General features: G+C 42.8%; 1 protein-coding gene across 3 annotated transcripts in view; it reads left to right on the top strand.

Moving 5' to 3' along the window:
* The window catches only part of UNC13D (unc-13 homolog D), a 68,584-nt gene that overhangs the window by 12,767 nt on the left and 27,994 nt on the right, over window positions 1-27,823 (top strand). For 2 of the 3 annotated variants that reach the window (XR_010787589.1, XM_066587929.1), the window contains exons 1-12: window positions 120-495; window positions 5,168-5,218; window positions 5,718-5,813; window positions 6,933-7,040; window positions 8,545-8,604; window positions 9,962-10,028; window positions 10,294-10,486; window positions 22,019-22,063; window positions 24,341-24,409; window positions 25,746-25,815; window positions 25,924-26,028; window positions 27,701-27,790. Coding sequence is in view for 2 of the 3 variants with exons in the window: in XM_066587929.1 (XP_066444026.1) it covers window positions 439-495; window positions 5,168-5,218; window positions 5,718-5,813; window positions 6,933-7,040; window positions 8,545-8,604; window positions 9,962-10,028; window positions 10,294-10,486; window positions 22,019-22,063; window positions 24,341-24,409; window positions 25,746-25,815; window positions 25,924-26,028; window positions 27,701-27,790 (1,011 nt within the window). In the remaining variant the exon portion in view is untranslated. Of the gene's footprint in view, window positions 1-119; window positions 496-5,167; window positions 5,219-5,717; window positions 5,814-6,932; window positions 7,041-8,544; window positions 8,605-9,961; window positions 10,029-10,293; window positions 10,487-22,018; window positions 22,064-24,340; window positions 24,410-25,745; window positions 25,816-25,923; window positions 26,029-27,700; window positions 27,791-27,823 lie in introns of those variants that run through there. The other variant, XM_066587930.1, reaches the window with a different exon arrangement.

Below are 27,823 nucleotides of genomic sequence, written 5' to 3' on the forward strand. Positions count from 1 at the left end.
AGGCAGTAGATATAGAGGCATTCCTCCTCCTCCACCCATCATGTCTATGTCAGTCTGATATCTCATGCACTTACTGCTTCACTTCCTCACAGCAGATAAACTTGTGGTTTCCTCTTTGAAACTGTAGAATGATGATCGGCACTAGAGGAGTGAGGACCAGAACTGACAGAAATAAGAGCACCAAGTATGTGGCCATCATGGTGGAGTGCGCGTCCTCTGAGTGCTCCAGAAGACTCTAGTCGTTGACGTCCTTGTACTCTATATTACTTAGATGTGTATCCTTGTGTGAGGGTGAATGAACAGCAATAGATATTAAAGCGGTGACCATACACAGTAAAGTTGTTCAAGTCACGTCTACACAGTGACAGACGGCTGATTACTTGGGCAGGACTGGGTTCAATGAAATAGCAGAGTCTGTACAACATTTTTGGATTACGTATGGATTCCCCAGACTTCGCCAGTGATGATTCATCACCTGAAAATACAGACTCACAGGTAAGTTACAATCACTTAAATGTTTCTGTCATATTATTTTCCATTATTGCTCATTTTCTATGGTGTTCGTACCATAGAGTCAGTTTCTTTGGCCATATGGCTTCCTGGAGAGGGTGGCTACCAGCTTAAGTGGACAGTTACCTTCTAGAGTTGGTTGAACCTACTGAGGTCCTCCGATTGTCTTCCAATGGTGGATGTTGGGAGGGAATTCTTAACATGAGAATTGTATTTCAACATTCCCCATCTTTTGCTTCTGTGGGAAATAGGAGATAAGTAGATTATTTCCATCAGCCATTGACAGCAACATGTATGGTCAGTCGATACAGGGGCGTAGCTAAAGGCTCATCGGCCTGGGGTGCAAAAGTTTATCTTAGGACCCCCAACTTCTCTTAACCCCTTAATGCAGAGGCGTAACTTGAAGCTCCTGGGCCCCAATGCAAAACTATAATGCTTTATTCATAGTACTGGGCTCCCTATATGGAGAAGAGAGGCCTTATGGGCCCCCTAAGGCTCCTGGGCCCGGGTGCCACTGCATTCCCTATAGTTCGCCAGTGCGTATATATATAATACTGAGCGGTCAAGGGAGATCGCTGAACAACAATGTGTAAAGCCACTTTTATTCTTTGATAGTATGAATCTTTAACCACTTAACCATCGCCGATACGCCTTTTGACGGCCTGTATCAGCAGCCTATGCATGAAGAGAGATCGCGGCATGACCTCTCTATTTACAGCGCAGGCGTCAGCTGTTTATTACAGTTGACACCCGCGGGCAATAGCTGCAATCGGCCGTGCGGCCGATCGCAGCTATTACCCCTTTAAATCCCACTGTCAATTCTGACAGCGGCATTTAAATGCCCCGAACAATGTTCGGGGATCCCGTGTGGTCCCCCCGGGATGAGATCTCAGGGAACTGTGCGGGTGTCATGGCAGCCAGGGTCCTCCTGAAAGACCCCTGGGCTGCCTTAGCAAACTGTTTATCAAACCATCCCCGTGGGGTGGCTTGAAAGGCTGCCTGTCAGATTGCAGTACATTACATCATACTGCAGAAGCGATTAAAGCATCGCATATTGTAGTCCTCCAGGGGGGCTAAAAAAAAAAGCAAAAATAACCTTAATAAAGTTTTATTGTAAAAAAAAAAAGTCATGAAAGTTTAAATCACCCCTTCCTTTTGCCCTATCTATAATAAAAAAAGATCAAAATCATAAAACAAAAATACATATTTGGTACCGCCTTGTCCGTAAAAGTCCGATCTATCAAAGCAGCACATTATTTACCCCGCACGGTAAACGTCGTCCGAAAAAAATAATAAAGAACGCCAGAAATGCACTTTTTCAGTCACCCTGTCTCTCATAAAAAATGCAATAAAAAGTGATCAAAAAGTCATATGCATTTTGAAATGGTACCAACATAAACTACAGGACATCTCGCAAAAAATGAGCCCTCGCACAACTACATCGATGGAAAAATAAAAAAAGTTATTGCGCGCAGAAGATGGCGACAAAAAATAATTTTTAAAAAATGAAATGTCTTTGAAAAAAAAATAAAAGTAGTACAGCGAAAAAAAATATGCAAGTTTGGTATATTAAATCGTACTGACCCACAGAATAAAGATATCATATAATTTTAGTTGCAGTTTGTGCGCCATAGAAACAATACGCAATGAAAGATGGCGGAATATCTTTTTTTTTTTTTTTTCATTTTACTCCACTTAGAATTTTTAAAAAGTTTTTCAGATTATTATATGGTACAGTAAATAGCACCAATAAAAAAGACTACAAGTCGACCCGCAAAAAACAAGCCCTCATGCAGCGACGTCGATGGATAAATAAAGGAATTACGATTTTTTTAAAAGGGGGGAGGAAAAACGAAAATGGGGGAAAAGAGCCGCGACATTAGGGGGTTAAAGGAATCCCCTTTCATGTGTAAAGCCACCTTTGCGTGCAAGAAAATTTGGGTCAAGATTACACTAAACTTAACACTTGCAAGGAATTGGAAGGATGAAGTTTAAAAAAGTTCTGAGGCCTCCATTTACAGGATGGTGAATCTGAAGCGGGAGGAGCTAATTTGTATGTTTTAAGGTTGTTGTTTTTTTTACTATGGACCTTCCTGTCCTTTCACCTGCGTCCCCTTGAAGGGGTTTCCTCACCAGATATTTTTGTTATTATTAGACAAATCAAATTTTTAAAAAAATTGTCTTAGCCATAAGCACTCTACTAATTACTTTCCCCGTGTATCTTCTATGTTCGCTCTTCTGTCACTTCATGTAAAATCTTTGCACTACTCTTTCTTGAGCAAATTTCACTAGAGATATTACAGAAAGGCAATTTTGACAGTTCTCAGAAGTGGAGATACAGGAGACAAGTGAGTGACCTTGGGGGCAGACCTGTTTCTACAGTTCTGCTCTTGTGTTGTTCCTCTTTCTCCCGTGCTAACCCTTTGCTCCACTCTTGTTCTCTTTATGTTTGATATCTTGTGTCTGAAAAATAGCAAAAAACTCACTTTTGTGAGACTATTCTGCATATCTAACAGCTTTGTATACAGAATGGTACATAATATATTAATTGTCCAAAAAAATATGAAACACCTAGAACAGGGGTGTCAAACTCATTTTCACCACTTACATCACTGAAGACAACTCGGTTCGAGTCCATAGCATTCAGTTTCATAGTTCACAACACCAATGCAAGCAGAGGCGTCAGTGGGTTAGTGTCAAAGTCAGTACATGTTATGGGCACCATGAGACCAAATGTCCTTCTGCTAAGCGCTTAAAAATGGTTCTAACAGAAACAGGTCTGTAATGATGGTTCCAACGAAACAGTTGGAGCTGATCAATGATTTACAAAGGTTTCCTTCCCATCTACGATGTTTTCACTGATGCGATGTTGAGGGGATAAAAAAATTGTGGCATGCTCTCTTTCTGCGATGTGCGATTTTTTTTAAATTTTTTTTTTAATTTTTTTTTTCTATCTCCCATGTACTTCTATAGAGGCTTTTTTATCACATCGCAACGGTACAAACTTGCTTTGCAATGAGGTTTTAACATTGCAAAGTCCCATTGACTTATGCAATAAAAAATCATGCAAATTTGCTGCATGATTTTATCACGGGCGGCAGTGATGCGATGTGAGATTATTCTCCGAAAGAAGCATCGCTGACGCTCACAAATTACAGTGAGAAAATGTATCGTTGTCTTGTGTGGCATAAAAGTGTAGTCACGTGAGAGCCCAGGGATTCTGGGAGTTCTAGGAGCTCCAGTCGAAGGAAAGGAGAGCTAGCGAGAGAAGGGAGACATGGAGGAGGCCGAGAGGTGGTCTGCTGCTCCTGCTTGGGCTTATCCTTCCCGAGCAATTCCCCACCGTAACTAGAAACTAGGAGTGTGTGTGTGCCCGTACCCAGAGAAGTGGCACAAGAGCCACGTGTGTCTGGAGAGAATAGAAGAGCCACCAGAGAGTGAGAGAGACAGTGAGTGACAGGAGAGAAAGAGAGTTACCTGGAGAGTAAATGCATAGAGATAACTAGGACTGTAGACATATAAATACTCACTGTAAGAATTGTTGGACAAGGTATTTCTCTACGCTGTCTCCTCGGCTGAGGGCTTGCTCCTCGGACTCTGCATAGTGGGTGCCAGATGGATGGGACATTCCATTTCTAAAGTTGTGCAGACATTTATCTTTCCTCAATCCACAGTGTCAAAGGTGTACCAGGAATACATCATGGAAGGCATTACCACCCAAAGTGGACCAGTAGTGCCTGGCTAGAATTGTCTGTGCGAACACATAGGCGATTCCAGCAGAATTCACAATCAATGCAGGAGCCCCCACATATATATGTGTGTGTGTGTGTATATATATATATATATATATAATATATGCTGTAGCTTAGGGCAGCGTTCTTTTGCTTCCATGTGATATGGGAGTAGAAGATCCACCAGAGCGCCTCTGTTAATACCATGACACCGGGCACAGCGCCTCACCTCAGCTCGTGAGGATGCTAACTAGGCCCTAGAGGACTGGCAATTTTTTGAGCAGATGGTAGGGCTTGTTTGTGGTGCCAAACGTCAAAAATCCATGAACCCCAGTTGTCTACAAGGCACTGTGTAGGCTGGTGGTTCTATACTGGTGTGAGGTGTGTTGTCATGGCATGAGTTGATCCATTGATCTGCCTAAATACGTCATTGACCAGTGCCCACTAGCTTTCACTGCTTGGTGACTATTTGCAGCCTTTCCTGGACTTCATGTACACCCACAATTATGGGATATTTTAGCATGATTATGCACTGCCTATCGGTTCCAAATTTTCCAGAATTGGTTTCAGTTGCATTCTGGAGAGTTCCTAGGAATGGTGTGGCCTGGTCACCCAACATGACCCAATCACGCATTTATTAGAGAGGTCCATTCACTCCTGAAATGCTACACCTACAAATACTATGGAGCTCTGATTGGCTTTCAGGATGCAATGACTCAACGTCTTCTGTCAACTTATGGAATTGATGCCACGTCGATTTGCTGTTCTTCAATAGGATAGAGGGGTCCTACATGATATTAATTCCTGTCCCATGACTTTTGGCATTTCAGTGTATAATCTGAATTGTGCATTTAGCTATTTCATATTTATTATAATTTTTATTATTGGTGTACATCATTTCTTATTGTTAACTTTTTCTGTTATAGATGGAGTCTTTGGAGTCTTCTTCCAGTCCTCGCCGTTTTACACGAAGGGAGGTAAGAAGAAATGATGCTGCATCTTTTAACAAGAATAAGGCTAAAGCCACATGGCCACTTTTCATTGCGTAGAATGCAGATTTAGCAAAGTTAAACTTGACTTTTAACATGTTAAGATAACTTTCTGTGCTACAGTTTGTTAACCCTTACTCTTCCGGCTAAATGCTGGGCAGCTGAGCAGAAAGTGAATGGACCCCATTATAGTCAATGGTGTCCATTCAGCACAGTTCGATTCTATCCTAAGATGGAACCATTCAGCCCAGCGATTCCCCTTTGCTGCGCCCCAAACGGAGCAAGAAAAAGCATCCCCAACGCAGATGGGGATGGGGATTATGCAATTTTTCCCTCCATAGAGAAACACTGAAATCAGGCCACTGCTATAACTTCACCATGGCTGTCCCGTGGCCAGAAGTTACTGTAGAGCCCAGCCTTTTATTTACACATGTTCTATTAATCACTCATTTTTCTTTTGCATTATTTTTTTCTCCTATGGTGACAGGCCAGGTATGGGAAAAAAGGCACAATCCGGCCTATAGAGAAAAAAACAATAAAGGAGACCAATGCAGAAAACAAACCAGTTTCTCCATCTGTGCAGGTAAGAGATGTAGGAAACAACGCCCAACTTTCTGAATACATTGCATTATCTATCTTGCACCGATCCTGAGGTAGGCTCGCTTCACACAAATTTTACATGCCCAATATGTAGAGAATAGAACCTATTGATTTCAATGGGTTTGTTCTCTTTACCCGTTTTTGCCCCCCAAAAAAAACAGACTTGCTCTATCTTTCTTTGCATTTGCACACCAAAGGTCCCCATAGAGGTCTATGGGGAGTGCACAAATGCACGACAGGATGCACAATTATGTGAAAAAATGAACTTATCTGGAACTCAATATACTAAAAAACTATTTAAATTAAATGAACATGCCCTGCGTGTGCAAAAAAGTACAGTAAAATACACCGATACGCATGCAAAAAAGCTTTGTGCATAGCGCAAATATGTTGTGCTGAGGCGTACACAAAAACAAATACATCATGTGAAGAGGGCCTTACAGTCTGTATAAGGCTAGTGTCACAATACGATGGGTTTGTTCATATGTGAGCATGTCCCTGCACATTTTGGTCGCGTAAGAAACCCAACACAAAGCATGCTTTATTTTCCTGTGCATTCGCGCACCAAAAGTGCCCATAGAATTTAATTGGGACGTGCAAATGCTTGCGAAATACGCTGGGAGATGCGTGAAACACTGCGTAATTGTGCAGGAAAAAAAAACACATCTGGAACTCATTAGAGTAATTAGCCAATTTAATGGCTGGGAGCATCGGTGCGTGCACAAAAAGTACAGCAAAACACACCAATGAGTGCGCAAAAAAGCAACATTCATTCCACAAATACGCATACGATCGTCTGAAGCCAGCCTTAGGTGCGCAGATGAGGCACAAATTTCCGGACAAAACAGTACGGTATTCTGCGTAATTTTGTGTGTTAAAATATCGGGCATTTCGGAAGCTGCACAGACACCATTACGATGAATGGACTCCATTCTGTTCCTCGGCTCCTAGGATGGAGCTGAACAATGGAAAGGAATATCACTTTAGCCTTAGCAGCTCATTGCAGAACAGCCGATTTGAGAAATATGCAATAATTTATACTCTGATTTTTATCTCCTGTTTAACGTTGTTCTAACATATTATTTATTGACTTTTCACTCAGCGCAATCTATTGTATGGAGAAGCTCTGTATACTGTCATTCATAGAATCGGCATTTCAGAGCCAGACCATATATCCGATAATGACCAGCTATATGAATACCTGCAAACGGTAAGGGGGAAAGTATTGTGTGGGGTAGATAGGGAGTCCTTATGTTCCTACTGCAATGGCAACTTAATAACTTGGGTCCGGCGCTCATTATAGTTCATCTTGTCTTCTATACAGCATTTCACTTGTCCCATAGATTAGAAGTTGGGCTCTTCTGTTGATAAGTAGGCAACAGGGGTGTAATGTTTCTTATTGTGGAGAGCAAGAAGTTTGCATCCGGTGTCTTATGCTGTTGGCCATGCAATGTTTCCTGGGAAATCGTTATGCAAATTAGCTCTTTTTCCAGGAAGGAGGAATACTGTCTTTTGGGTGCCACCTATTGGAAAGTAGCTACCCTATAAGTCAATATCTGACAACAGGCCTTGCATTATTACTAAGCCAAATCATAGTAGGAAGTTTTAACTAAAGTCAGCCATTTTGGAGGCTATAGAGCGCTGTCTTTAGCAACTCAATCACAGTCTGCATTTAGTCTATTCCCCTTGATGTCCATCAACCACTCCCATAATCCCACCTTATGGGCCCACTTGGAATAGCACCCAAAATGAATGCACTGCTACGCTACGGTGTGTGCCCACCCTAGGAGAAAGAATTGCAAATGTCTCCATACAGCTACCAAATTTCACTTATTTCAAAGGGCACATCTTAATAAAGACCTATAAAATGTGTAGGGACACGTCCTATTTGAATAAACGAATATATTTGCTATAAAGTGGTGTTCGCTTTGGAAATCCCCTTTTAGTAAGACAATTAGGCGGGTTTCACATCTGCATTGGAACATCCGGTCAGAGGATTTGTCACAGATACGGTTCAAAATTCCCAGAAGAAATAGCACTATAGTCAATGGGATCCATCCGGCACTGTTTGGTTACGTCACAAGATGAAACCATTTGGCCGCGGGGATTCCCCTTTCCTGCTCCCTGAACCCTTAAGCTGATCACCGCATATCCAGCTGCTGATATCCCCCACAATTAGCTGTAATCTGTTGCGGAACCTGGCAGCACGTATTCCGTTTTTCTGCAGCACCACCTTAGGGAAAATGAAGCATGACATGGCACCCATTGAGATCAGTGGTCAGCCAGTGTAGTGCAAGGGACATACTGGGCCCTCCAGTGCAACATATGCTCTTTGTTGTTGGTCACAGCTCTGTCTAATGGATCAGGATCTTGAATGAGAAATTCCCCCATCCTTCTATTGGCAAGTGTATTTGCGTCACAGCTAATCTGAAGAACCCCTTTAAATTGGTCAACAAATTATCCCCAGAGTGCCCAAAACTGACCGCAATAGCCATAACGATAGGAGTGGTGAATGGGGTAAATGGTAAATGGCTTCCCAAAGTGCAAGAATGTCACATATGATCATTTTTGGCACTGAACTTTGTTCATGGAGGGGAGAGCAGTGCCATACATGATCTTCAGTAGGGTGGCACACTTTATTCTTAATGGACACTTTTGCATAAGTGCCACTAGAGCATACTAATTTCAAAAGATCTCATCTGTCTCTCTTCCAGGCCTTCAATATGGATCCTGCAGAGCACAAGGCCATACTTGAAAGTGTAAAAAGTCTTGAGGTAACTATCAGATTATCCAGAATTTGTGTCATGTAGGATCTTGGTGACATCCCAAGAAGGTCGTAGCTAATGCTGGGGCACTAGGTCCACTAGATCCACCTAGCATTGCTGCCATTAAGTTGCCCATACACAATGATTCTCATTCTTCATTCAGCCGTTGGCTGCGTTTAAAGTGAATGATTATTGTTCAGAAATTGTTCAAACGAGTGAATCGTTCCCTTTAAACGCAGGCAAATGACTGAATGTTGAATGAGAATCGTGCACTTCTCATTCATTATTCAGTTGCAGCTGGAATAACAATCAGCGCCGGCTCATGGAGTTCTCGTGCCTTTTAAACACTAATCGTTCAGTGTTTCACATAGACTGTAGGTCAGGAGGGGTATCGTCTCTCCATCGAGAGAGCACCTAAATGGTAAGGGAGACTTATAAGGCCATGCACGCTCCTCTGGGAAATATATGCAAATAAGGAGGATGCAACAATACCTCTGCAGCGCCACCTATTGGATGGCAGTATTCCTGCAAATCAATGTCAGACCCTTTATGCATGGCCTTATAAGTCTTCTCACTCAGCTTCTAGGTGCTCTCCTTAAGGAGTGATGATACCCCTCCCGACCCACATCACAGGCCTCTCAGTAGCCGAGCCAGAATCCTACCGCACACTGATGAGGGGCGAAAACCCAGAAACATAGGAATGTGAAACATTGAACGACTAGTGAACGAGAACTGCATGATTCTCAACGAGAACGCAGTTTATACAGGCTGCCCGAGCGTGGATGAGCTGGTGATCACCAGATCAGGCAAACGAAAATCATGAGATTCTCGGTCTGTGTAAAAGGGCCCTTAGGATCGTTTTAGCATAGCAGTGCACATGGGAATGCATTTGTCTTTGTCTGAACTTTAGTCTACGAGGAATAAAGCTGCATTCTTGTTTCCAGTCCTTTGCTTTGTCCTGGACAAGAATGTACGCAAAGGCCATTAGAGAGAAGGGTCCCAGCCAAGTTGTTCAACATTCTAATGAGTGGACAGAATCTGTACAATGGAAATTTGGGGAATATTTGGAATAAACTACTGTATACAGGGGCGTAACTAAGGGCTCAGGAGCATGGGTGCAAAAGTTCTTCTCTCCCCCCTCCCCCCTCCATCTCTACCCATACCAAGAGATGTAACTTGAAGATTTGAGGACCAAATGCAAAATATGTAACAGGGCCCCCAACTATAATGCTGTATTCATGGTACTAGGTTCCCTATATGGAAAGGAGAGGCTTTATGGGCCCCTAAGGGTTCTGGGTCCGGGTGCAACCACACCCTCTGCATCCCCTATAGTTACACCCCTGACTGTATACGTCTTCTGTTACAGCCCCCAATTGTCTGCGTGAAAGTTACAGTGAAACAAGCTAAAGGGATTCTTGGAAAGGATGTCAGTGGTAAGAATATATTTATTACTTTCATAGTTTCTCACTTGGTCTTATAATATACTAGTAGAAAACCAATCCCAGGATTGGCAACTGCAATATATATATGTATAGATGCTATGGTGATGATGAGTGAGTGTGAGGCATAGCGTGTAGTTACATAATACATACACATGAGGGCAGAGTTGGTTTGCTAACATTTATATGTATATTTTTCTTTCTTTTAATTTCAGTTAATGTGATGCTTTATTTTGAATGTTTTTTCTGCTATCTCAAGGTTTTAGTGATCCCTACTGCATGCTGGGAATTGAGAGCCGAGCTGACCCTCACTCCAGGGAAAGTAGTCCGAATCATGACAAGAAGCAGAAGCAGAAAGCAGTGGTCAGGAATACTCTACCTGAAGATCAGACACACAAGACGCAGGTCAAAGCCCAGACCTTAAACCCTGTATGGAATGAAACCTTTATAATGTATGTACCCATTTTTTTTACTATAATTAATGTGGTGCCCTGATTGGCTGCAATCTGAACGGTTTCCCATGGAACAACACATTTTATATATACACTTATAATGTCTTTCTACCGTTCTGTTTTCCTAAATCGCCTTTTTGTATTGTCCTGAATAGAAATGATTTTATTTCCTTGGAACCCCCTCCCTTATTAAAGCGACCCACTTCTGCAAGACAGGTCAAGATGGCTGCAGCACTCCTTTGACTTCCTGTTTAATACTATGCATTGGCAGTCTAAGGCCCTTTTACATGCAATGATTATTGCTCAAAATTTGTCCAACCAAATTTGTAGTTACAAATAAACGCGGGAATCGTGCATTTCCGTTTGAACTATGGATTTTGGTTCTCTTAAAATCCATCGTTCAGCCGCTGAAAGACTGAGCAAGTACATTTCATTTGAATGCATTTCGCTAATTTTTCAATAGGCTGCACAATGTTCTCCCTGAGGCATGTTTACATTAGCCATGAGGAGAACAATGCAATCTGCCTACAGCCTCAAGGAGAACAATGCAATCTGCCAGCAGATGTTTGCACAGCTGGGAGTGTGTTTAAACACACTCTGGGCTCTGCAAACCTTTCCTGGAGGTCCTTTTACATGCAAATGAAGATCATAAAAATTGTGAATTGCCATTAACACTTTATGCAAATAGATTGCTCAATCTTTGAAAGATTATCTTTGTAGGCAAAAGGGTCTTAAGTCACTTCATGTTGCTCTGATTGGCTAGCACTGGTCATGTGAGAGAGGGCAGTTTCAGACCTTTTATATAGCTGCACATCCAATTGATAGAATGTCTCAAGTGGGGTACCACAAGGCTCTGTCCTAGGCCCAGTGTTGTGCAACATTTTTATAAATAATCTAGATGAGGGAATTGAGGGGAAACTGATCAAATGTGTCAACAACACAAAGCTAGGAGAGATAGAAAATACTAGAGAAGAGAGAGAGAAGATTCAAAAGGATCTAGACAAGCTTGAACAGTGGGCAGCAACTAACAGAATGGTATTTAACAGAGAGAAATGCAAAGTCCTACATTTGGGTCTAAGATTTGGGTATACTAATAGATCACAGTCAGAACATGAGTCAATAGTGTGATGCAGCAGCAAAAAAGGCAAATACAATTCTGGTATGTATCAAGAGAAGCATAGAGTCTAGATCACGTGAGGTCATTATCCCCCTCTACTCTTCCTTAGTCAGACCTCATCTGGAATACTGTGTCCAGTTCTGGGCACCCCACTTTAAAAAAGACATAGACAAACTGGAGCAAGTTCAGAGAAGAGTTACCAAGATGGTGAGTGGTCTGCAAATCATGTCCTATGAGGAACGGTTAAAGGGGTTGTCCCGCGGCAGCAAGTGGGTCTATACACTTCTGTATGGCCATATTAATGCACTTTGTAATGTACATTGTGCATTAATTATGAGCCATACAGAAGTTATAAGAAGTTTTTCACTTACCTGCTCCGTTGCTAGCGTCCTCGTTTCCATGGAGCCCGTCTAATTTTCGGCGTCTAATGGCCAAATTAGCCGCGCTTGCGCAGTCCGGGTCTTCTTCTTTTCTCAATGGGGCCGCTCGTGCAGGATGCCGATGTTATGGAATTCAATGTTCCGTCAATATGCTGTGAGGCTCCAAATCAGAGGTGGTTATGGCGGCCGCCGTGAGAAAGCAATGAAACACAGAGATCAGGCCTGTGTCTAGAAGCAATCTGTGTTTATTCTGTACATTGTCATTTCTTATACAAAAAATAGAAGGAGTATCAGTAGGCGTATCAGTAGGCGTATCAGTAGGCGTATCAGTGCAAAGGCTAGTGTTACAAAGTTCAATCTGTTATACTGAGGTCAAAGTACTAAGGTGGTGAATAATTGCGTTTTCTCAATAAACATGGCTTCTTTTGTTGGAATGTAGACTGACTGTCTAGTACCTTGATTCTTTATCACAATCTACATTTTAATCACATGCCCTAGACAGCAGTTAATGATCGAAGCATTCCATTATCCTTTGATCATTGTAACGAGATTAACAAGATCTTGGAGACATGATGGACATTTAAGATTACACCTCTACTTAATGTAATTAAGTACTAACCTAAATGTACAAGCATTTATCAGAGCTTTTCATAGGACACAGAATAGAGTGTACAATTTAGGCCTAAAGCCTCCGGAAACGTATATCAAAGATACATACATATATAAATTAATATGTTCATAACCCTCACAATCCCCCATTTGAAACAGTCCATCTTGAAAAGAGCCTTTGTTGTGGTACTATCAAGGGTGCTAAGCCACCCCTGCCGGTCTTTCTATCCTCTTCGCCGGATCCCCACTGTTGGTGCTCTTTTACTCTTTTGACTGTTTTAACGATATCGTAGAGGGAGCGATTCCAGATAATTTGCTTGTCTCCGTATCCCACAGAATGTCCATAAGTTGCAAACACTCAAAAGAATGAACAAAAGAAACAGTATTAGTAATGGGTGAAACATAAAATCCATCATCTTTCCTGCTGTAGGTGACCATCCAGTAAAAATATCATACCAGTTATATTCTGTGTCTATCTGGATCTTATTACCTATGCTGACCAACTTATCTCCTACCCATATAGTTTGTTTTTCTAATTCCATAAGGGAGAGGTTAGTAACATCCAAATGCTTTTGAAGATGTTCAGTGTCTTTCATTAGTCTTACAATTCTACCCAAGGATATAGTCAGATTTGACATAGGGATAGCATCTGGGTGCCAGTAATACTTTATTGCAGCTTCAGCATCTGGCAAAAAGGTGTAAGTTTCTGTAAACCAATGTATCACCGATATGTTCTGTAAACATCCAGAAAATGGAGTGGTGAGATTATACATACTGGTGGTTTTAGTTTGGTTGGTAACAAAGCATATATATTGGGGGCCAACTTCTATCAGCATATGGAAAGACGCAGGTAGCACCGTCCAATCACATATGCTGACTGAAGGCTGCAGGAAACATGGCTCATATGCGGCTGTACTCCGTCCGCATACTAGGCCATCCAGTGTTTCTTCACAGTTCTCTATGCCATGGGTTTTATTTTCACTATCAATCATAGTACCTGTGAACTTGGGCAACCAATATTGGAAAGCATATAGTGGCGGTCCGAACACCACAGGTAGTACTACAGACTTACACATCAGGCTTGTGTCTTTTACATCATAAAAAGTCATTTCTCCAGTGCAATATTCATCAGAGCATTCTACACCATCAGCCCCGGGCCGTATCCAGGATGCTACTGGAATTACATTCTTGAAAATATTTCTCCACAATTTTTCATTCTTTGTCATCAAATCTGACTGTGCTTTATCCTTCTAGTGAATCATATATACATATTGCAGGCTACATTGTGTATAGTTTATGAATTTACTCATATTTACAAACAAATCATTTTGAACCCCAAAACTCAGATTAAAAAGCGTTAATACATCCTTATTATATCCTAATGCAAGATGTTGGGGGAGGAATATGGAGGGCATCCATTGTGCCTGAATATTGACCAGATTAGACACATCTCTTCCTTCCCCTGCCATCTTATTTTTCATTACTTCTAAATCTATTGAATTTAAAACCCCTGTGTCTGCTCCTATTCCTCCAAGAAGAGTATCGTACCATTCTCTCTTCATTCTAGAGCATGATTTCATTACAGGGAAAGATATATTAAACTGCACTACGGTCCTCTGTTGTTTGGTTGAGACATTTTTACATGTATGGGGGAGCCTAACTAAATTGTCAGTGTGTACCACAGTGGTTGTTTCCAGGACGGTCAAAAGGTTTAACCACATTAGAGAGTTGGCTATAGGAGTACCATTAATGCACAGGAGAGTATATGTATCTTTTAAAGATATTGTCTGGTTTGTGCCTCCTCTTCCAACTTGGTCACCCTTACACATTAACGTTTTTGAAAGATGCTCATATGTGAACTGCTTATCTATATGAGCCACACATCCTTGGGTTAGTTTATAGCATGAGATATTTACTCTACTGATAATGTTTATCCAAGGATCCTCTCCTTCCTGTATGACATATGAACGACCTTTAAATTTATTGGAGGGGACATATAAGCCACTGGTCTCTCCTAGTGTAAAATTGGCTATTATGCACCTATGATTGCCTTCACATATGAACTCGTCTTGCTGTCTGGCTTTAGTTTTATTTGCCCAACCCCAGTAGCTTCTAACAACACCTCCTTCCTTAGTTTGTGCCAATTTCAACTTTCGCGCTGGCGTCAGGGTCCAGGCCCTGGCGATAAGCAGGAGAATTCCAAGCACCAGGAATAGTCTCATTTCTCTCATATTGTGGTTTCTTAACCTTTTTGCAATGTGAGGCATGTACCCAATTGGTTTTACCCTCTAGTTTGACGGTAGTACTGGTTGTGAGCAGCACTTGATACGGGCCGTCAAACCTTGGTTCCAATGTCCTCCTCACGTGTCTCTTTGTCACTACCCAATCTCCGGGCTGCAGATCATGCGTTCCTTCAAGAGAATTTGGATCTGGAATTGAAGAAAACACTTGATTGTGTGTTGCCTTTAGGCGTGCATTTAAGGACATAACATAGTCAGTTAGAGTACCATACTGGGCCTGCAGTACCTGTGGAAAGTACAGACCCAACCTGGGTGCACACCCAAACAAGATTTCATATGGTGATAATCCTGTTTTTCTGTTAGGCACATATCTGACTGAGAAAAGGGCCAATGGGAGGCACTCAGTCCATGGTTTGCCTGTTTCTTTCATTGCTTTCTGTATTTTTAGTTTTAGGGTACCATTCATCCGTTCTACCTTCCCACTACTTTGTGGATGATAAGGGGTGTGAAATGCTTGGGAAATACCCAGGGCAGGCATGATGTGTTGCATTATTTCACCTGTGAAATGTGTACCCCTGTCTGACTCGATTACCTCTGGTACCCCATACCTGCAGACTACCTCATTCATGAGCTTCTTTGCTGTTGCCTGAGCAGTTGCCTTGGTGATGGTGTAGGCCTCAACCCAACCTGAGAAGATATCAACAACAACAAGCACATATTCATATTTCCCCACACGTGGGAGCTGAATATAGTCAATTTGCAATCTCTGAAATGGGTAGAGTGGCCTAGGCAAGTGTTTTTGCGGGACCTTTACTTTCTGTCCTGGGTTGCTCACGGCACAGATCATACAAGATTGGACAAATGATGCAGCAGTTACAGAGAACCCAGGGGCCACCCATTCTCTCTCAAGCGTCAGTAGCATAGCTGCCTTCGATAGGTGAGTCTTTCCATGGATCAGCTGGGCCATCATGGGGTACAGGGATCGTGGTAGGCAAGTTCTACTGACTGTTTGCCATACGCCACCCTGTTCTACTGCTCCCATATTAGTCCATTTATCTTTTTCTTCTTTGCTGGCTTGTGACTGTAATGTCTTTAGTACATCAATGTCCATATTTTTATCAAAGTCCAAATCATAGTCTCTGACTTGTGCGGTCAGTATCTTCTTTTCTTCTTTCTTCCATGGTTTGAGGGCCGCTGCCTTTGCTGTGAAGTCTGCGAGGGCGTTGCCTTTTGCTTCTGCAGTGTCGGCTTTAGTATGAGCTTTCACCTTTAGGATTGCTACTTTATCCGGTAGGAGTAGGGCTTTCATAAGGTTCTGTACTGCTGCACCATTCTTAATGGGTTGTCCTACAGAAGTTAAAAATTGTCTGGCCTTCCATATTGGGCCGTAATCATAAGCTATGCCAAATGCATACCTGGAATCAGTGTAAACGTTTGCTGTTTTACCTTCTGCCACTCTACACGCCTCAGTGAGGGCCTTCAATTCCGCTTCTTGTGCTGAGACATGCGGAGGCAGAGCTTCTGCTTTTAGGACATCATGTTGTGTGACTACTGCATACCCGGTATGGAATCGGCCATCCTCACCTTGGTACCGTGAACCATCTACAAAAAGCTCAAAATGTGCATTGTCAATAGGCGTTTCAGTAACTGATTCAAAACCTGCAGTTTCTTGCTGCATCAATTCTAGACAATCATGCTGGTGTTTTGAATCAAATAAATCAGAATCATGCTGTACAGAATTTAAAAATAACTGATCTGCAGTACCCAAATCCCCCACCCCCCCATTTGAATCGGGATACTCGATTGGAAGAAGAGTAGCCGGGTTCAAGGTAGTGCACCGTTGGAAGGAGATGTTAGGAGGCATGAGCAAGGCACATTGTAACCTTATTTGACGAGCTAGAGACAGGTGTTTAGGTTGTACTTGAGTGAGTATACTCTGGATGTCATGGGGGGTGAGAACCACTAGGGGGTAGTCCAGGACCAACTCAGAAGATTTGTCAACCATTGCTTGTACTGCTGCTACCGCACGGACACAGGAGGGGGCTCCTCGGGCCACCGGATCCAATCTCATGGACTAATACCCAAGTGGCCGTGGACGTCCTCCATGTTTTTGTGTCAACACTGCCGTCGCATGACCAGAAAGTTCAGTGCAGAAGAGAGTGAAAGGTAGAGTGTAATTAGGAATTCCCAGTGCTGGAGAACTGAGAATAGAGAGTTTTAGTGTATGGAAATTGTCAGTTGCTTCAGGAGTGAGAGAGAAAGGAACACTTGGAAGACAATCATAGAGTGGTTGCATCAGGGATGAGGCAGAACGGATCCAAGGACGGCAGTATGAGACAAGCCCCAAAAAGGTGCGGAGTTTGGCAGCAGAAGAAGGTACAGAAATGGCTTGAACTGCAGCTTTTCGTTCTTCTGTGAGATGTTTGGTTCCTTGAGCTAGGCAATGGCCTAGAAACACAACCTTTTGTTTACAAAGCTGTAATTTTTCCTTTGAAGCCTTGCAGCCATTTTCTGCTAAAAATTTTAGAAGAGAAATGGATGCAGATTGACATGTTTTCAGATCCTCAGCACAAAGCAGAAGGTCATCAACATATTGCAACAGCACAGTTCCATCAGGCGGAGTCCAGGCCTGCAAAACAGACTGGAGTGCCTGGGTGTACATGTTTGGAGAATTCTGCACACCTTGTGGCAGGACGGTCCAAGCGTATTGTTTACCCTTGAAGGTAAAAGCAAAAAGGTACTGGCAATCCGGATGGATCGGTACACTGAAAAACGCATTTGCAAGATCTATCACTGTAAAAAATGTCGCAGTGGGCGGGACTTGTGCTAAAAGCGTATGTGGATTTGGCACTACTGGGGTGTCGAGTACAGTTACTTTATTAATTTCCCGAAGATCATGTACCATGCGATAAACATCTGGTTGTCCCTTTTGTGTTTTCTTTTTAACTGGGAAAAGGGGAGTATTGGCTGGTGATGTTATTTCCCGTAGTGCCCCCATTTGAATTAAGTCTGTAATTTGTGGGCCTATAGAATCCTCTTGGGCCCTACCCAATGGATATTGTTTTACTTGGGGGGCTACGCATCCTGGTTTTAGTGGCACTACCATGGGTGTCACATTCATATGACCAATATCTGTTTTGGACTTGGCCCAGAGTTCCTGTGGAACTTCCTGTAATATTATTTCCTCTTCTGTAGTTAAGAGGAAAATTGGCTGTGGATCATCTAGAGAAGCCACCATCTGGCAAAATTGTTCTGCGTTTGTTTTTGCAAAATCAATCTGCACTGTTCCTTCTTCAGTAAACTGAATGGAAGCTGACAGGGCAGAGAGTATGTCTGTGCCCATAACTGACAGTGGAATATCATCACTCACCAATAGTTTTGTTAACACTGTCTGGTCTCTGAATTTTATGGGGAGAGGGTCTGTTTCCTGAAGTTTCTTAGGAACTCCTTCAAGACCTACAACTGTTTGAGCTGTATTTTGCCGGTATGCTGGAGGAATTAGGTGGCTTTGGATGACTGAGGTTGCTGCCCCTGTATCAACAAGGAAAGGAATTTCCTTATTGAGTACTTCCCCTTTAAGAAAAATGGCCACACCCTCTTTTACATTGCTCATGGGGAAGAAGGGCAGAGGGTCGCCGACTATTCAATCTTGGTTTTCTATTTCTCCCTTGGCGACTCGTGCTTTTGTGGGTTGTTCACTACCCCTCTGCTGGAGGATTTTTCTACACTCCCGTTTAAAGTGCCCAGGCTTACCACAGAAATGGCACTTAAGGTTATGTTTGGGATGGGTGCCCTGTTTTATTTTGTTCTCTCCTGTGCTGTATTGTGCTATCATAACAGAGCTATGTCCTTTTTTGATTTTTAAATTTAGTTCAATGCCCTTGGCTGCTTGCACCAGGCCTGTTGCTTCATATTGTCTCCACTCAGGCTTGTTATCCATGAGTTTAGACCTCAAGGGTTCTCGCAACCCCTCTACAAAGGCCATGCTAAGTACATGGTCACCCAATTCTTGTATGCCCCTATACCCCAGATCTGACCAACGTTGTTGAAGGTGGGCATAAAATTGCTCTACACTTTCATCCTTCTCTTGTGTGACATTAGAAAGAGACAGGGAGGATTCTTTTAATTTTTCTTTTGCCCAACGTTCTAGACCAATTAAAAATATCTTACCACTTTTTAATTCTCTATGTTTAATTTTATCCCAATCTGTGCCACAATAGTCTTTCACATAATTTAAAATTATAGTTCCCACTGCCTCCCCTGTTTTTAACATAATCAAAGGACCCAGATCAGCTGATGTTGCAGAGTATGTGTCTTGTATTTGTGCTATCTGTCTAAAGAAAGGCATAGGTCTGGTCATGGGGTCTGGTAATTGCTGTATAAGTGACATATGCTCTTGAGGTGTCCATGGTCTATATTTAACTTTTTGTGAGGTCATATCATATTGGCTCCTTCTGCCTTCCCCCTGTGTTACATCAGCTCCTATACCACTCTCCGCTCCCTGCATCTCCTCCTTGTCCTCTTCTCCATGCTTCCACTCACTAGCCTTGGATCTAGTGAGTATAGGCATAACCGGTTTGTGCCGAGGAGCTCCGCAAGCAGGGCAGCTCTCTCTCCAATCCGGGTTTTGTTGTCCACAATGCCAGCAGGTCCATCCCTCCTGTCCAGTGTTTGACCTTGGAGTGGATGGCTTGGCATAGGGTGGGGGAGACTGTTGGAATTGAGATGAAGGAGGGGGTGGAGGTGGAAGAGGGAACTGACCTGGCAATGGGGGAGCATAATATATCTGTCCTTTGAATTCTTTTCTCTGATATCCTGCATCTTCTATATCTCTACTTGCCTTTTTCCAACTATTCAACATTTCCTGTAATCCATTATCTTTTGCCCACCCAGCATGACTGTCTGAAAACCTTTCCCACTGCTGGAGATCTAATACTCCTGTCCCTTTATATGTGCTTAAACAATTTATCACATCCTCTACCAACTGCAGCTCTGCCTTCTCTTTCTTGTACAATTTCTTTAGCTGTCTTCCATACCTTATCCTCTTTACCAGCAGTATTGCCCATGGCTGGCGGTTTATGTACACCAAGAGGCTTATTATTTTATCCTTTCACACACATAAAACAATCCCCTGACCGTTGAAATATACAAACGGAACTGCAGGGGGCCCTGTCCAGAATCGTGGCCTTGTTAGGGACTCCTTTCAGCGTCACTGATCAGGTTCCTGTTAACACGGGACACAGAGATTTATATTTGCACCCCGGAGGTCAGGTTCCGTCGATCAGGTCAACTCATCAATCACTCACTCGTGCATAAACAGGCACACATAAAGACAAAAACATTTGAATGTCAGTTACTACTTTTTTAAGTGTCAGTACTTCCTCACTTGTCTGTAAGTGTCGGTACCTCCCAACCCTGCTTATTTTTCCCCCGTCTCAACTACTTCTCTTATACCTATAAGAGGCTCCCATCAGGGATTTTATCCCCTGAAAATTTTAGGCTTCCCTGGTACAATTTATACCATGCCTTCCAGAGATCGGCAAGAGGGTTTCATATTCTGTACACTGACCATGCAAAGTAACAAATAAAGACAATAACAGTTAAAGAACACCTGCACAGCATATTCAGCCCACCATATGAATTCTTAAAAAAAAAACTTGAAGATTTATAAGAGGCATGCACTTCTTACCCCTCGGACAGGAAAGGAGCAGCCAAGAAGCACGGATAGATTGTGGCAAGATAAAGCCTTACCTTACTGCGCAGTTTTTGTAAATCCGTGGTTCCGAGTGGCTCCTTATCCCATCTGGGTCCGGGGGGGTTTGAGGTGCAGGTGGTCCTCTTGTTCCTTCAAGCCCCACGTTGAGCGCCAATTACTGTTATGGAATTCAATGTTCCGTCAATATGCTGTGAGGCTCCAAATCAGAGGTGGTTATGGCGGCCGCCGTGAGAAAGCAATGAAACACAGAGATCAGGCCTGTGTCTAGAAGCAATCTGTGTTTATTCTGTACATTGTCATTTCTTATACAAAAAATAGAAGGAGTATCAGTAGGCGTATCAGTAGGCGTATCAGTGCAAAGGCTAGTGTTACAAAGTTCAATCTGTTATACTGAGGTCAAAGTACTAAGGTGGTGAATAATTGCGTTTTCTCAATAAACATGGCTTCTTTTGTTGGAATGTAGACTGACTGTCTAGTACCTTGATTCTTTATCACAATCTACATTTTAATCACATGCCCTAGACAGCAGTTAATGATCGAAGCATTCCATTATCCTTTGATCATTGTAACGAGATTAACAAGATCTTGGAGACATGATGGACATTTAAGATTACACCTCTACTTAATGTAATTAAGTACTAACCTAAATGTACAAGCATTTATCAGAGCTTTTCATAGGACACAGAATAGAGTGTACAATTTAGGCCTAAAGCCTCCGAAAACGTATATCAAAGATACATACATATATAAATTTATATGTTCATAACCCTCACACCGGCTCTGTGTAGCTCCGCCCCGTCACGTGCCGATTCCAGCCAATCAGGAGGCTGGAATCGGCAATGGACCGCACAGAAGCCCTGCGGTCCACCGAGGGAGAAGATCCCGGCGGCCATCTTCAGCAGGTAAGTAAGAAGTCACCGGAGCGCGGGGATTCAGGTAAGCGCTGTGCGGTGTTCTTTTTTAACCCCTGCATCGGGGTTGTCTCGCGCCGAACGGGGGGGGGGGGTTTGAAAAAAAAAAAAAACCCGTTTCGGCGCTGGACAACCCCTTTAAAGGATCTGGGAATGTTTAGCTTGCAAAAAGCAGGCTGAGAGGAGACTTAATAGCGGTCTACAAATATCTGAAGGGCTATCGCAGTACAGAGGGATCAGCCCTATTCTCATCTGTACAAGGAAAGACTAGAAGCAATGGGATGAAACTGAAAGGGAGGAGACATAGATTAGATATTAGAAAAAACTTTCTGACACTGAGGGTGTTCACTGAGTGGAACAGGTTACCACTGGAGGTGGCGAGTTCTCCTTCAATGGAAGTGTTCAAACAAAGGCTGGACAGACATCTGTCTGGGATGATTTAGTAAATCCTGCACTGAGCAGGGGGTTGGACCCGATGACCCTGGAGGTCCCTTCCAACTCTACCATTCTATGATTCTATATAGAGGTTATTTAATGCTTTTTATTAACTTTGTTTCAGGGAAGTGGATGACATAGAACATGCGCGTTTTCATATGGACATGTGGTAAGTACTCAATCGTGTTGAAAATTACTTGCAGACACCACAAAGAATTCACTATCTCCTTGCAAAAAAATCACAAACCTGTTCAGACTTGAATTGTTAACCCTTTCCAGTCCAATGTCGGGCCTGCCCCGACATCATCATTTTCCTCCACAGCTCCGATGTCGGGGCAGGCCCGACACTGCAGTGCAGGAGTGGATCTGCACCCGATCGTCAGGCACATCGGGTGCAGATGCACTCCTTTACTGGTCGTCATCGAGGACCCCCGAGGAGAAGGCAGAAAGGGTTTTTAACCCTTTCTGCCCACTTCTTTATACATTACATAGCGCTCAATTAGCGCTATGCAATGCATAGATTCCGGCCGGCGATCATGTGACCGCCGGTGTTACCTGACCCCCGGCGGTCACATGAACGCCGAGCCGGGAGCCTGCACCGTGCAAGGACCTGCTTACCTGACCAGCGTCTTGTGCATTCTCCTTCTGTCTCCCGACCCGGCGATCATGTGACCGCCAGGTGTCACCTGACCCCAGCGGTCACATGATCGCCGAGCCGGGAGGCAGAAGGAGAATGCGGAAGACGCCGGTCAGGTAAGCAGGTCCCTCCCTGCACCCTCCTGAACTCTGTCAGATCAGGAGGGTGCAGGGAAAATGTATTTTTTCTCACCCATTCTCCCAGCTCCAATTTATTTGGAGCTGGGGAGAATGGGTGAGAAAAAATAAATGGATTGGAAAGGGTTAATAATAATAAGATAAAATAGTGATAGCAACTGTCAGGTGTCATATGCAGCCGACCTATTAGTAAATAAGTAACAATAAAATAGGGCACCCTGCCCATAGGAACATACAATCTAAAGTGGAAAATATGATATTTCTAGAGGGGAAATATGGCTGCATCTGTTAAACTTTTAAAGGCCCTTTTAACAGGCTGATGATTGGGCTCAAATATTTATAAGAATGTTCATTTGTCCAATCATTGGGGGTTCTCGGTTCATGTTCACTCTGCAGCCAAGTTTAATAGCGCCAGCAGCGTCCATCTATACCCAGCTAGCTAAACTAAATTCATGCATCTGAGCAGTTTATCTTTCACCTTAAAATGGCTTGTCACTATCACTAGCTAAATCCTAGGATTAATAACACTTTATTCTTCAACATAATAATAATTAACACAATTCTTAAACCGGGCTTGAGCACCCGGAACTTGCATACAATTCACTGGCCTTCCTATTAGCTCTATCTGCTACAGCAGGCCCACTAATTACTTAACTGAGTTCCTTTCTGGTGTGTTCACCTACTTGTTCGAGGCTGGCCCCACTTACGGTTGTGTTGTGTGGGAATCGCTAACTCTACAAACCCCAGCTGCCTGAGGTCAGAAATGCAATTCCACTGCGATGTTCCCATTGCTCCTGGCCACAGTCCAGATGTTTCCAGCAAGTTGTGGCTGTAACATGGCTACCTTTTACTTTTTGGTAGCAGGACATCTCTGGGTTCTTTGTTCAGAGTTGGCTGTGCTCTCATAACAGCCCCTCTCACCATCCAAGAGTCCAGGCTCACGCTGCCTTTTCCAGTCTTTCTCCAGCAGTAGCTTCTCTGCAGACTGCTGCACCCCTCTAGCAGCACCTCAGCTCTGTCACAGTCCCTGCTGTTCTCCCCTAGCCGCTCACAGCAGCATCTCAGTTTTACACAATCCCTGCACTCTTTCATGTTCCTTAGTTCAAATTGCCCCCTTTTGCATCAGCATCATTCCACTAGAAAGTCCTCAATGAGTGTACTCGGTCCTTACTCATACCTTCTGGGTTTTAGGACCTTCCAACATGTGACCTCCTGAAAGCCATAGGAGATAATATCTTGGTGCAGTTTATCAAACTCTCCACTAGAGGTCACTACAACCCCAGGCTTTCCATCTTCATAGAAATTTAAAGCAACCCTCCAAGCCTGGTAAAACACATCCCGAATCGCTTCTCTTGCCTACTTGATGCACACGCACTGCGTATCAGTATGCATTGGTAGTCTCAGACACTACATGCTGCTCTGACTGGTCAGCACTGCTCGTGTGGACAGCACTGGTCAAACCAGGTGTAGTATATTAGACTAATGATGTGTACTAATACACAGTGTGCATCAGGTAGTCAGAGAAGATGGCATTGCCATTATTGTTTCTCCAGGCCTGGAGGGTCACTGTGACTCTTTAGGGAAGACCCTTACATTTTCATGCAGAGTAGTGCCTTTACGTTCTCTACCTAACCCATATTAACAATGTTTTATATCTTGTCATCTCACAAAGGGACTCGGATGATGTGGAATCAGTCAGGACCAAACTTGGAGAGCTGACAGACTTGCATGGATTAAAGAGGTGAGAGACTAGTTTACTCTTATCACAGCATCTAAGGCTGCCTTCACGTCTGTGTTGGAGCCTCCGGTTGGAGCTTCTGTTGCCGATCCGGTTGGAGTTTCTGTTGCAGATCCGGCAGAAAATACTGGAAGTAATAGCGCTGCATACAGCACTTTTTCTTCCGGTAAAACGCTGGGCAGATGAGCAGAAACTGAACGGACCCCATTGACAATGGGATCCATTTGGCGCTGTTCAGTTCAATCATAAGACGGATCCTTTCGGCTAGAGGATTCCCCTTTCCTGCTCCCCAAACATAGCAGGGAAGCAGAATCCCCTCGGCAGATGTGAAGGCAGCCTAACTGCCTTAGCCTCTTTCAACCTTAATTATTCACCTCAGTAAAGAAACCTTTTTATTATCCTCTAATTCACCACATTGGCAGCCTCATTAACTAGAATGTCGAAGATTAAACAGCTAGGTAGTTGATGTTGACTCCTAGTGACCGTATGTTTGTTTCCTCAGCACATACATTCTTCTGCTTCGGTCTTTTCAGTTGCACCAATAAAGAAAAGTAAAAAGTACTGTAACTTTCTAAATACTGTATATTTTGTACTTTGTTTTTTCGTTTCATTGTAGCAAACCGTGAACAGGATTAGGTCTTAACGAGGTTTCAGTTTCTGAATGTGAGCAAGAATGTTTCCATTCATTGAAAGAAAATCGTGATCTTGAAATGGTGACTAATTGAAGCACAAAGTATATGAGGAAGTTGCAGACAATTTAATTGGACATTGTTTTAGCTTTATCTGCATAGAACTGGAAAGCCATTCTAACCTACTTTCAGTCTTAAGCCCCATTTACACGCAATGATTATCACTCAAAATTCGTTCAAACGATGGCATATGAGTGATAATCGTTGCGTGTAAACACTGCCATCAATCACTCTTCAGCTGAATGATGATTTTAAGTAAAGCTTAAAATCCATCGTTCAGCCCGAGAGTAGATAACACAGACCGCATGCTGTGTTCTGCATTGGAGTCGGAGATAACATTGTATTCAGCTGACAGCCCATGTGAGAACAATGGAGCTGTGTGCAAAGCTCAGACTGCCTGCTGAGCTCTGCAAACAGTTACAAGCAAATGAAATTATAAAGTGCTAATGGACACCAGTGTCTATTGGCACTTTATGCAAAACGATCGCTAAAACTGTCAATCTTAATCACTTTAAAGATTGTTTTTGCATGTAAATGAGCCTTTACTCCCTCTATACCAAAAGACGATGGTCCATAAAGGTCTTTGCAGACGTTCTTAGTGTGCTTCTGCTTCTATATCTGACATATGCATAGTTTTCTGTTCTTTTTAGGATATTTAAAGACGCTCGTAAGGACAAAGGTCAAGATGACTTTCTAGGCAATGTTGTTCTACGAATACGGGTATGATTCTCTGGGGTTAGGAGATTACTAAATATACTAAATACTTTTTTTATTGCAATGGAGTACACATGAATTGTACCTAAGAAAGATTTCACTATCTATGTTTAGGATCTGAAGTGTAGGGATGATCGCTGGTACCACTTGGAACCTCGTACAGAGACCTATCCAGAGAGAGGGCAGTGCCACCTACAGTTCCTTCTTACACACAAAAAGGTAGGAACACTTCATCTCCATATGGAAGTGTATCGTGCTAAAAATCAGCTTATGGGGATGAACGATTGATAATTATGATCCTTTTCCACAGACTGATAATCTGCCCGTGCTAAGAACTACTGACCGACAATGATCATATTGGTCAGCGATCGTTCCCTCTGTATACATGATCTGATTATGTGCTCTATGGGGACAACCAATCATTAACACGATCGTCCATCCCCACACATCTTGTCATTCATTGGAGGCACATGTACAGCCAACCAGTGAGCATTTTTATGCTCACCTAAACACTACAATCAGCCAATGAACAAGTGTTTCTTTGTCAGCTGATCATTCATCTTTTTACACAGTCCAATTGTCAGGCGAACAAGTGTTCATGGGAATGCTTGGGCCCTATAATCATCCCATATAAAAGGACCTTAAGTCTGTGATGTCCCAACACTGTTCACCCTAAGACATCACATGATAGTCTGGAAAGCCTTCTATCTCCTTTGACCTTGGATAGACATTCAGTTAGCCATCCTTCCCAGTTTGCTTGATCTGGTTTTTATGTTTAATGTATCCTGTTTTTTGAGGCAAAAACAAATGCCCATCAAGCTCGGCTTTTATCACATACAGGTATTGGATTCAGTGGCAGCCAAAGCCATGTTCCAAGGTGGATGTTGCCAGTTTCGCACCTTTGGTGCGGAATAATATTCCTTTCTTCCCATAAAGAGTAGTAAGATACATTTGTAGGATCTCATTATCCCATAGAGTCCACAGTACTTGGCATTCCTTCCTTTACCCGATTTAAAACGAAGGGTCCATGTGATTGGTGAGAATGCTGACAGACGGGATCTCCGCAGGAGCCACAGTGTTAGCAAACAAGGAAGGAATGTACTTGAGTCATGGAGGCCTCTTGATCGTCTGTCACAGGTGCTTAAGGGGAATGTATCACTTAAAGTAGTTTTACTAATTAAAACCAGATACCTACCCATAATTATTTTTCTAATCTATATTTATTTTATTTTTCGTACATGAGGGTCGGCCATCTTGGCCGAGCTGCTGATCACAGTGCTTAGAAATGTGCTTTTACAGCATCCACAGGGACATAGTAACCCGTAGTGTGGAGTTCACTTATTGATTTCTATGGGAGAGTGTTGTGGGCATGCTCTGTGACCTGTGTGGAGGTCATTGTGCAGGGAGGGGAGGAGGGGAGCTGTGACTACCATCTATTGTAAATAGTGGATTCTGTAATCAATATATAGCTGTTACCTTTCATTGTAATTCTGCATGGGATGATAATGAGATGACTGCTGAAAAGTGATTTCTACAGTGTCACTTTATGATGAGGCTGCAAAGGCTCAGAATGAAAACTGCAGGATTTCAGAATTCTTTTATAAGATTGATAGTAGCATGGAAAATTTTTAAAAAATTGTTTAACATAAAATTAGATTTTCTGATGGGAATCATCAGTCATGTGAGGCTCCGAGTATAGTTACAAGATATTACATGCTGCCTTTTGTGTATTGAGGACAATATAGTATCACATTTTCAGCAGTACTCATTTTCCTTTTACGTCAGCTTTCCTATATTGTGCTCCCAGCTTGTAGCAGGCCTCGGCTTGGTGAATGTTGATCTTCAGTACACTGACATGTTACCTTTGTTCCACAAATATGTGCAATTCTAGAGAGCAACAATGCTGAGCAGAAACCCCAACTACATCGTCCACCGGCAGCTGCTTCAGCAGTTTGTTCGACATGAAATCACCTGTCTCCAGGTATATACCGCATATTATTCAGATCAGAACCAA

The sequence above is a fragment of the Eleutherodactylus coqui genome, chromosome 13 (genome assembly GCF_035609145.1).
Source record: "Eleutherodactylus coqui strain aEleCoq1 chromosome 13, aEleCoq1.hap1, whole genome shotgun sequence".
Lineage (NCBI taxonomy): Eukaryota > Metazoa > Chordata > Amphibia > Anura > Eleutherodactylidae > Eleutherodactylus > Eleutherodactylus coqui.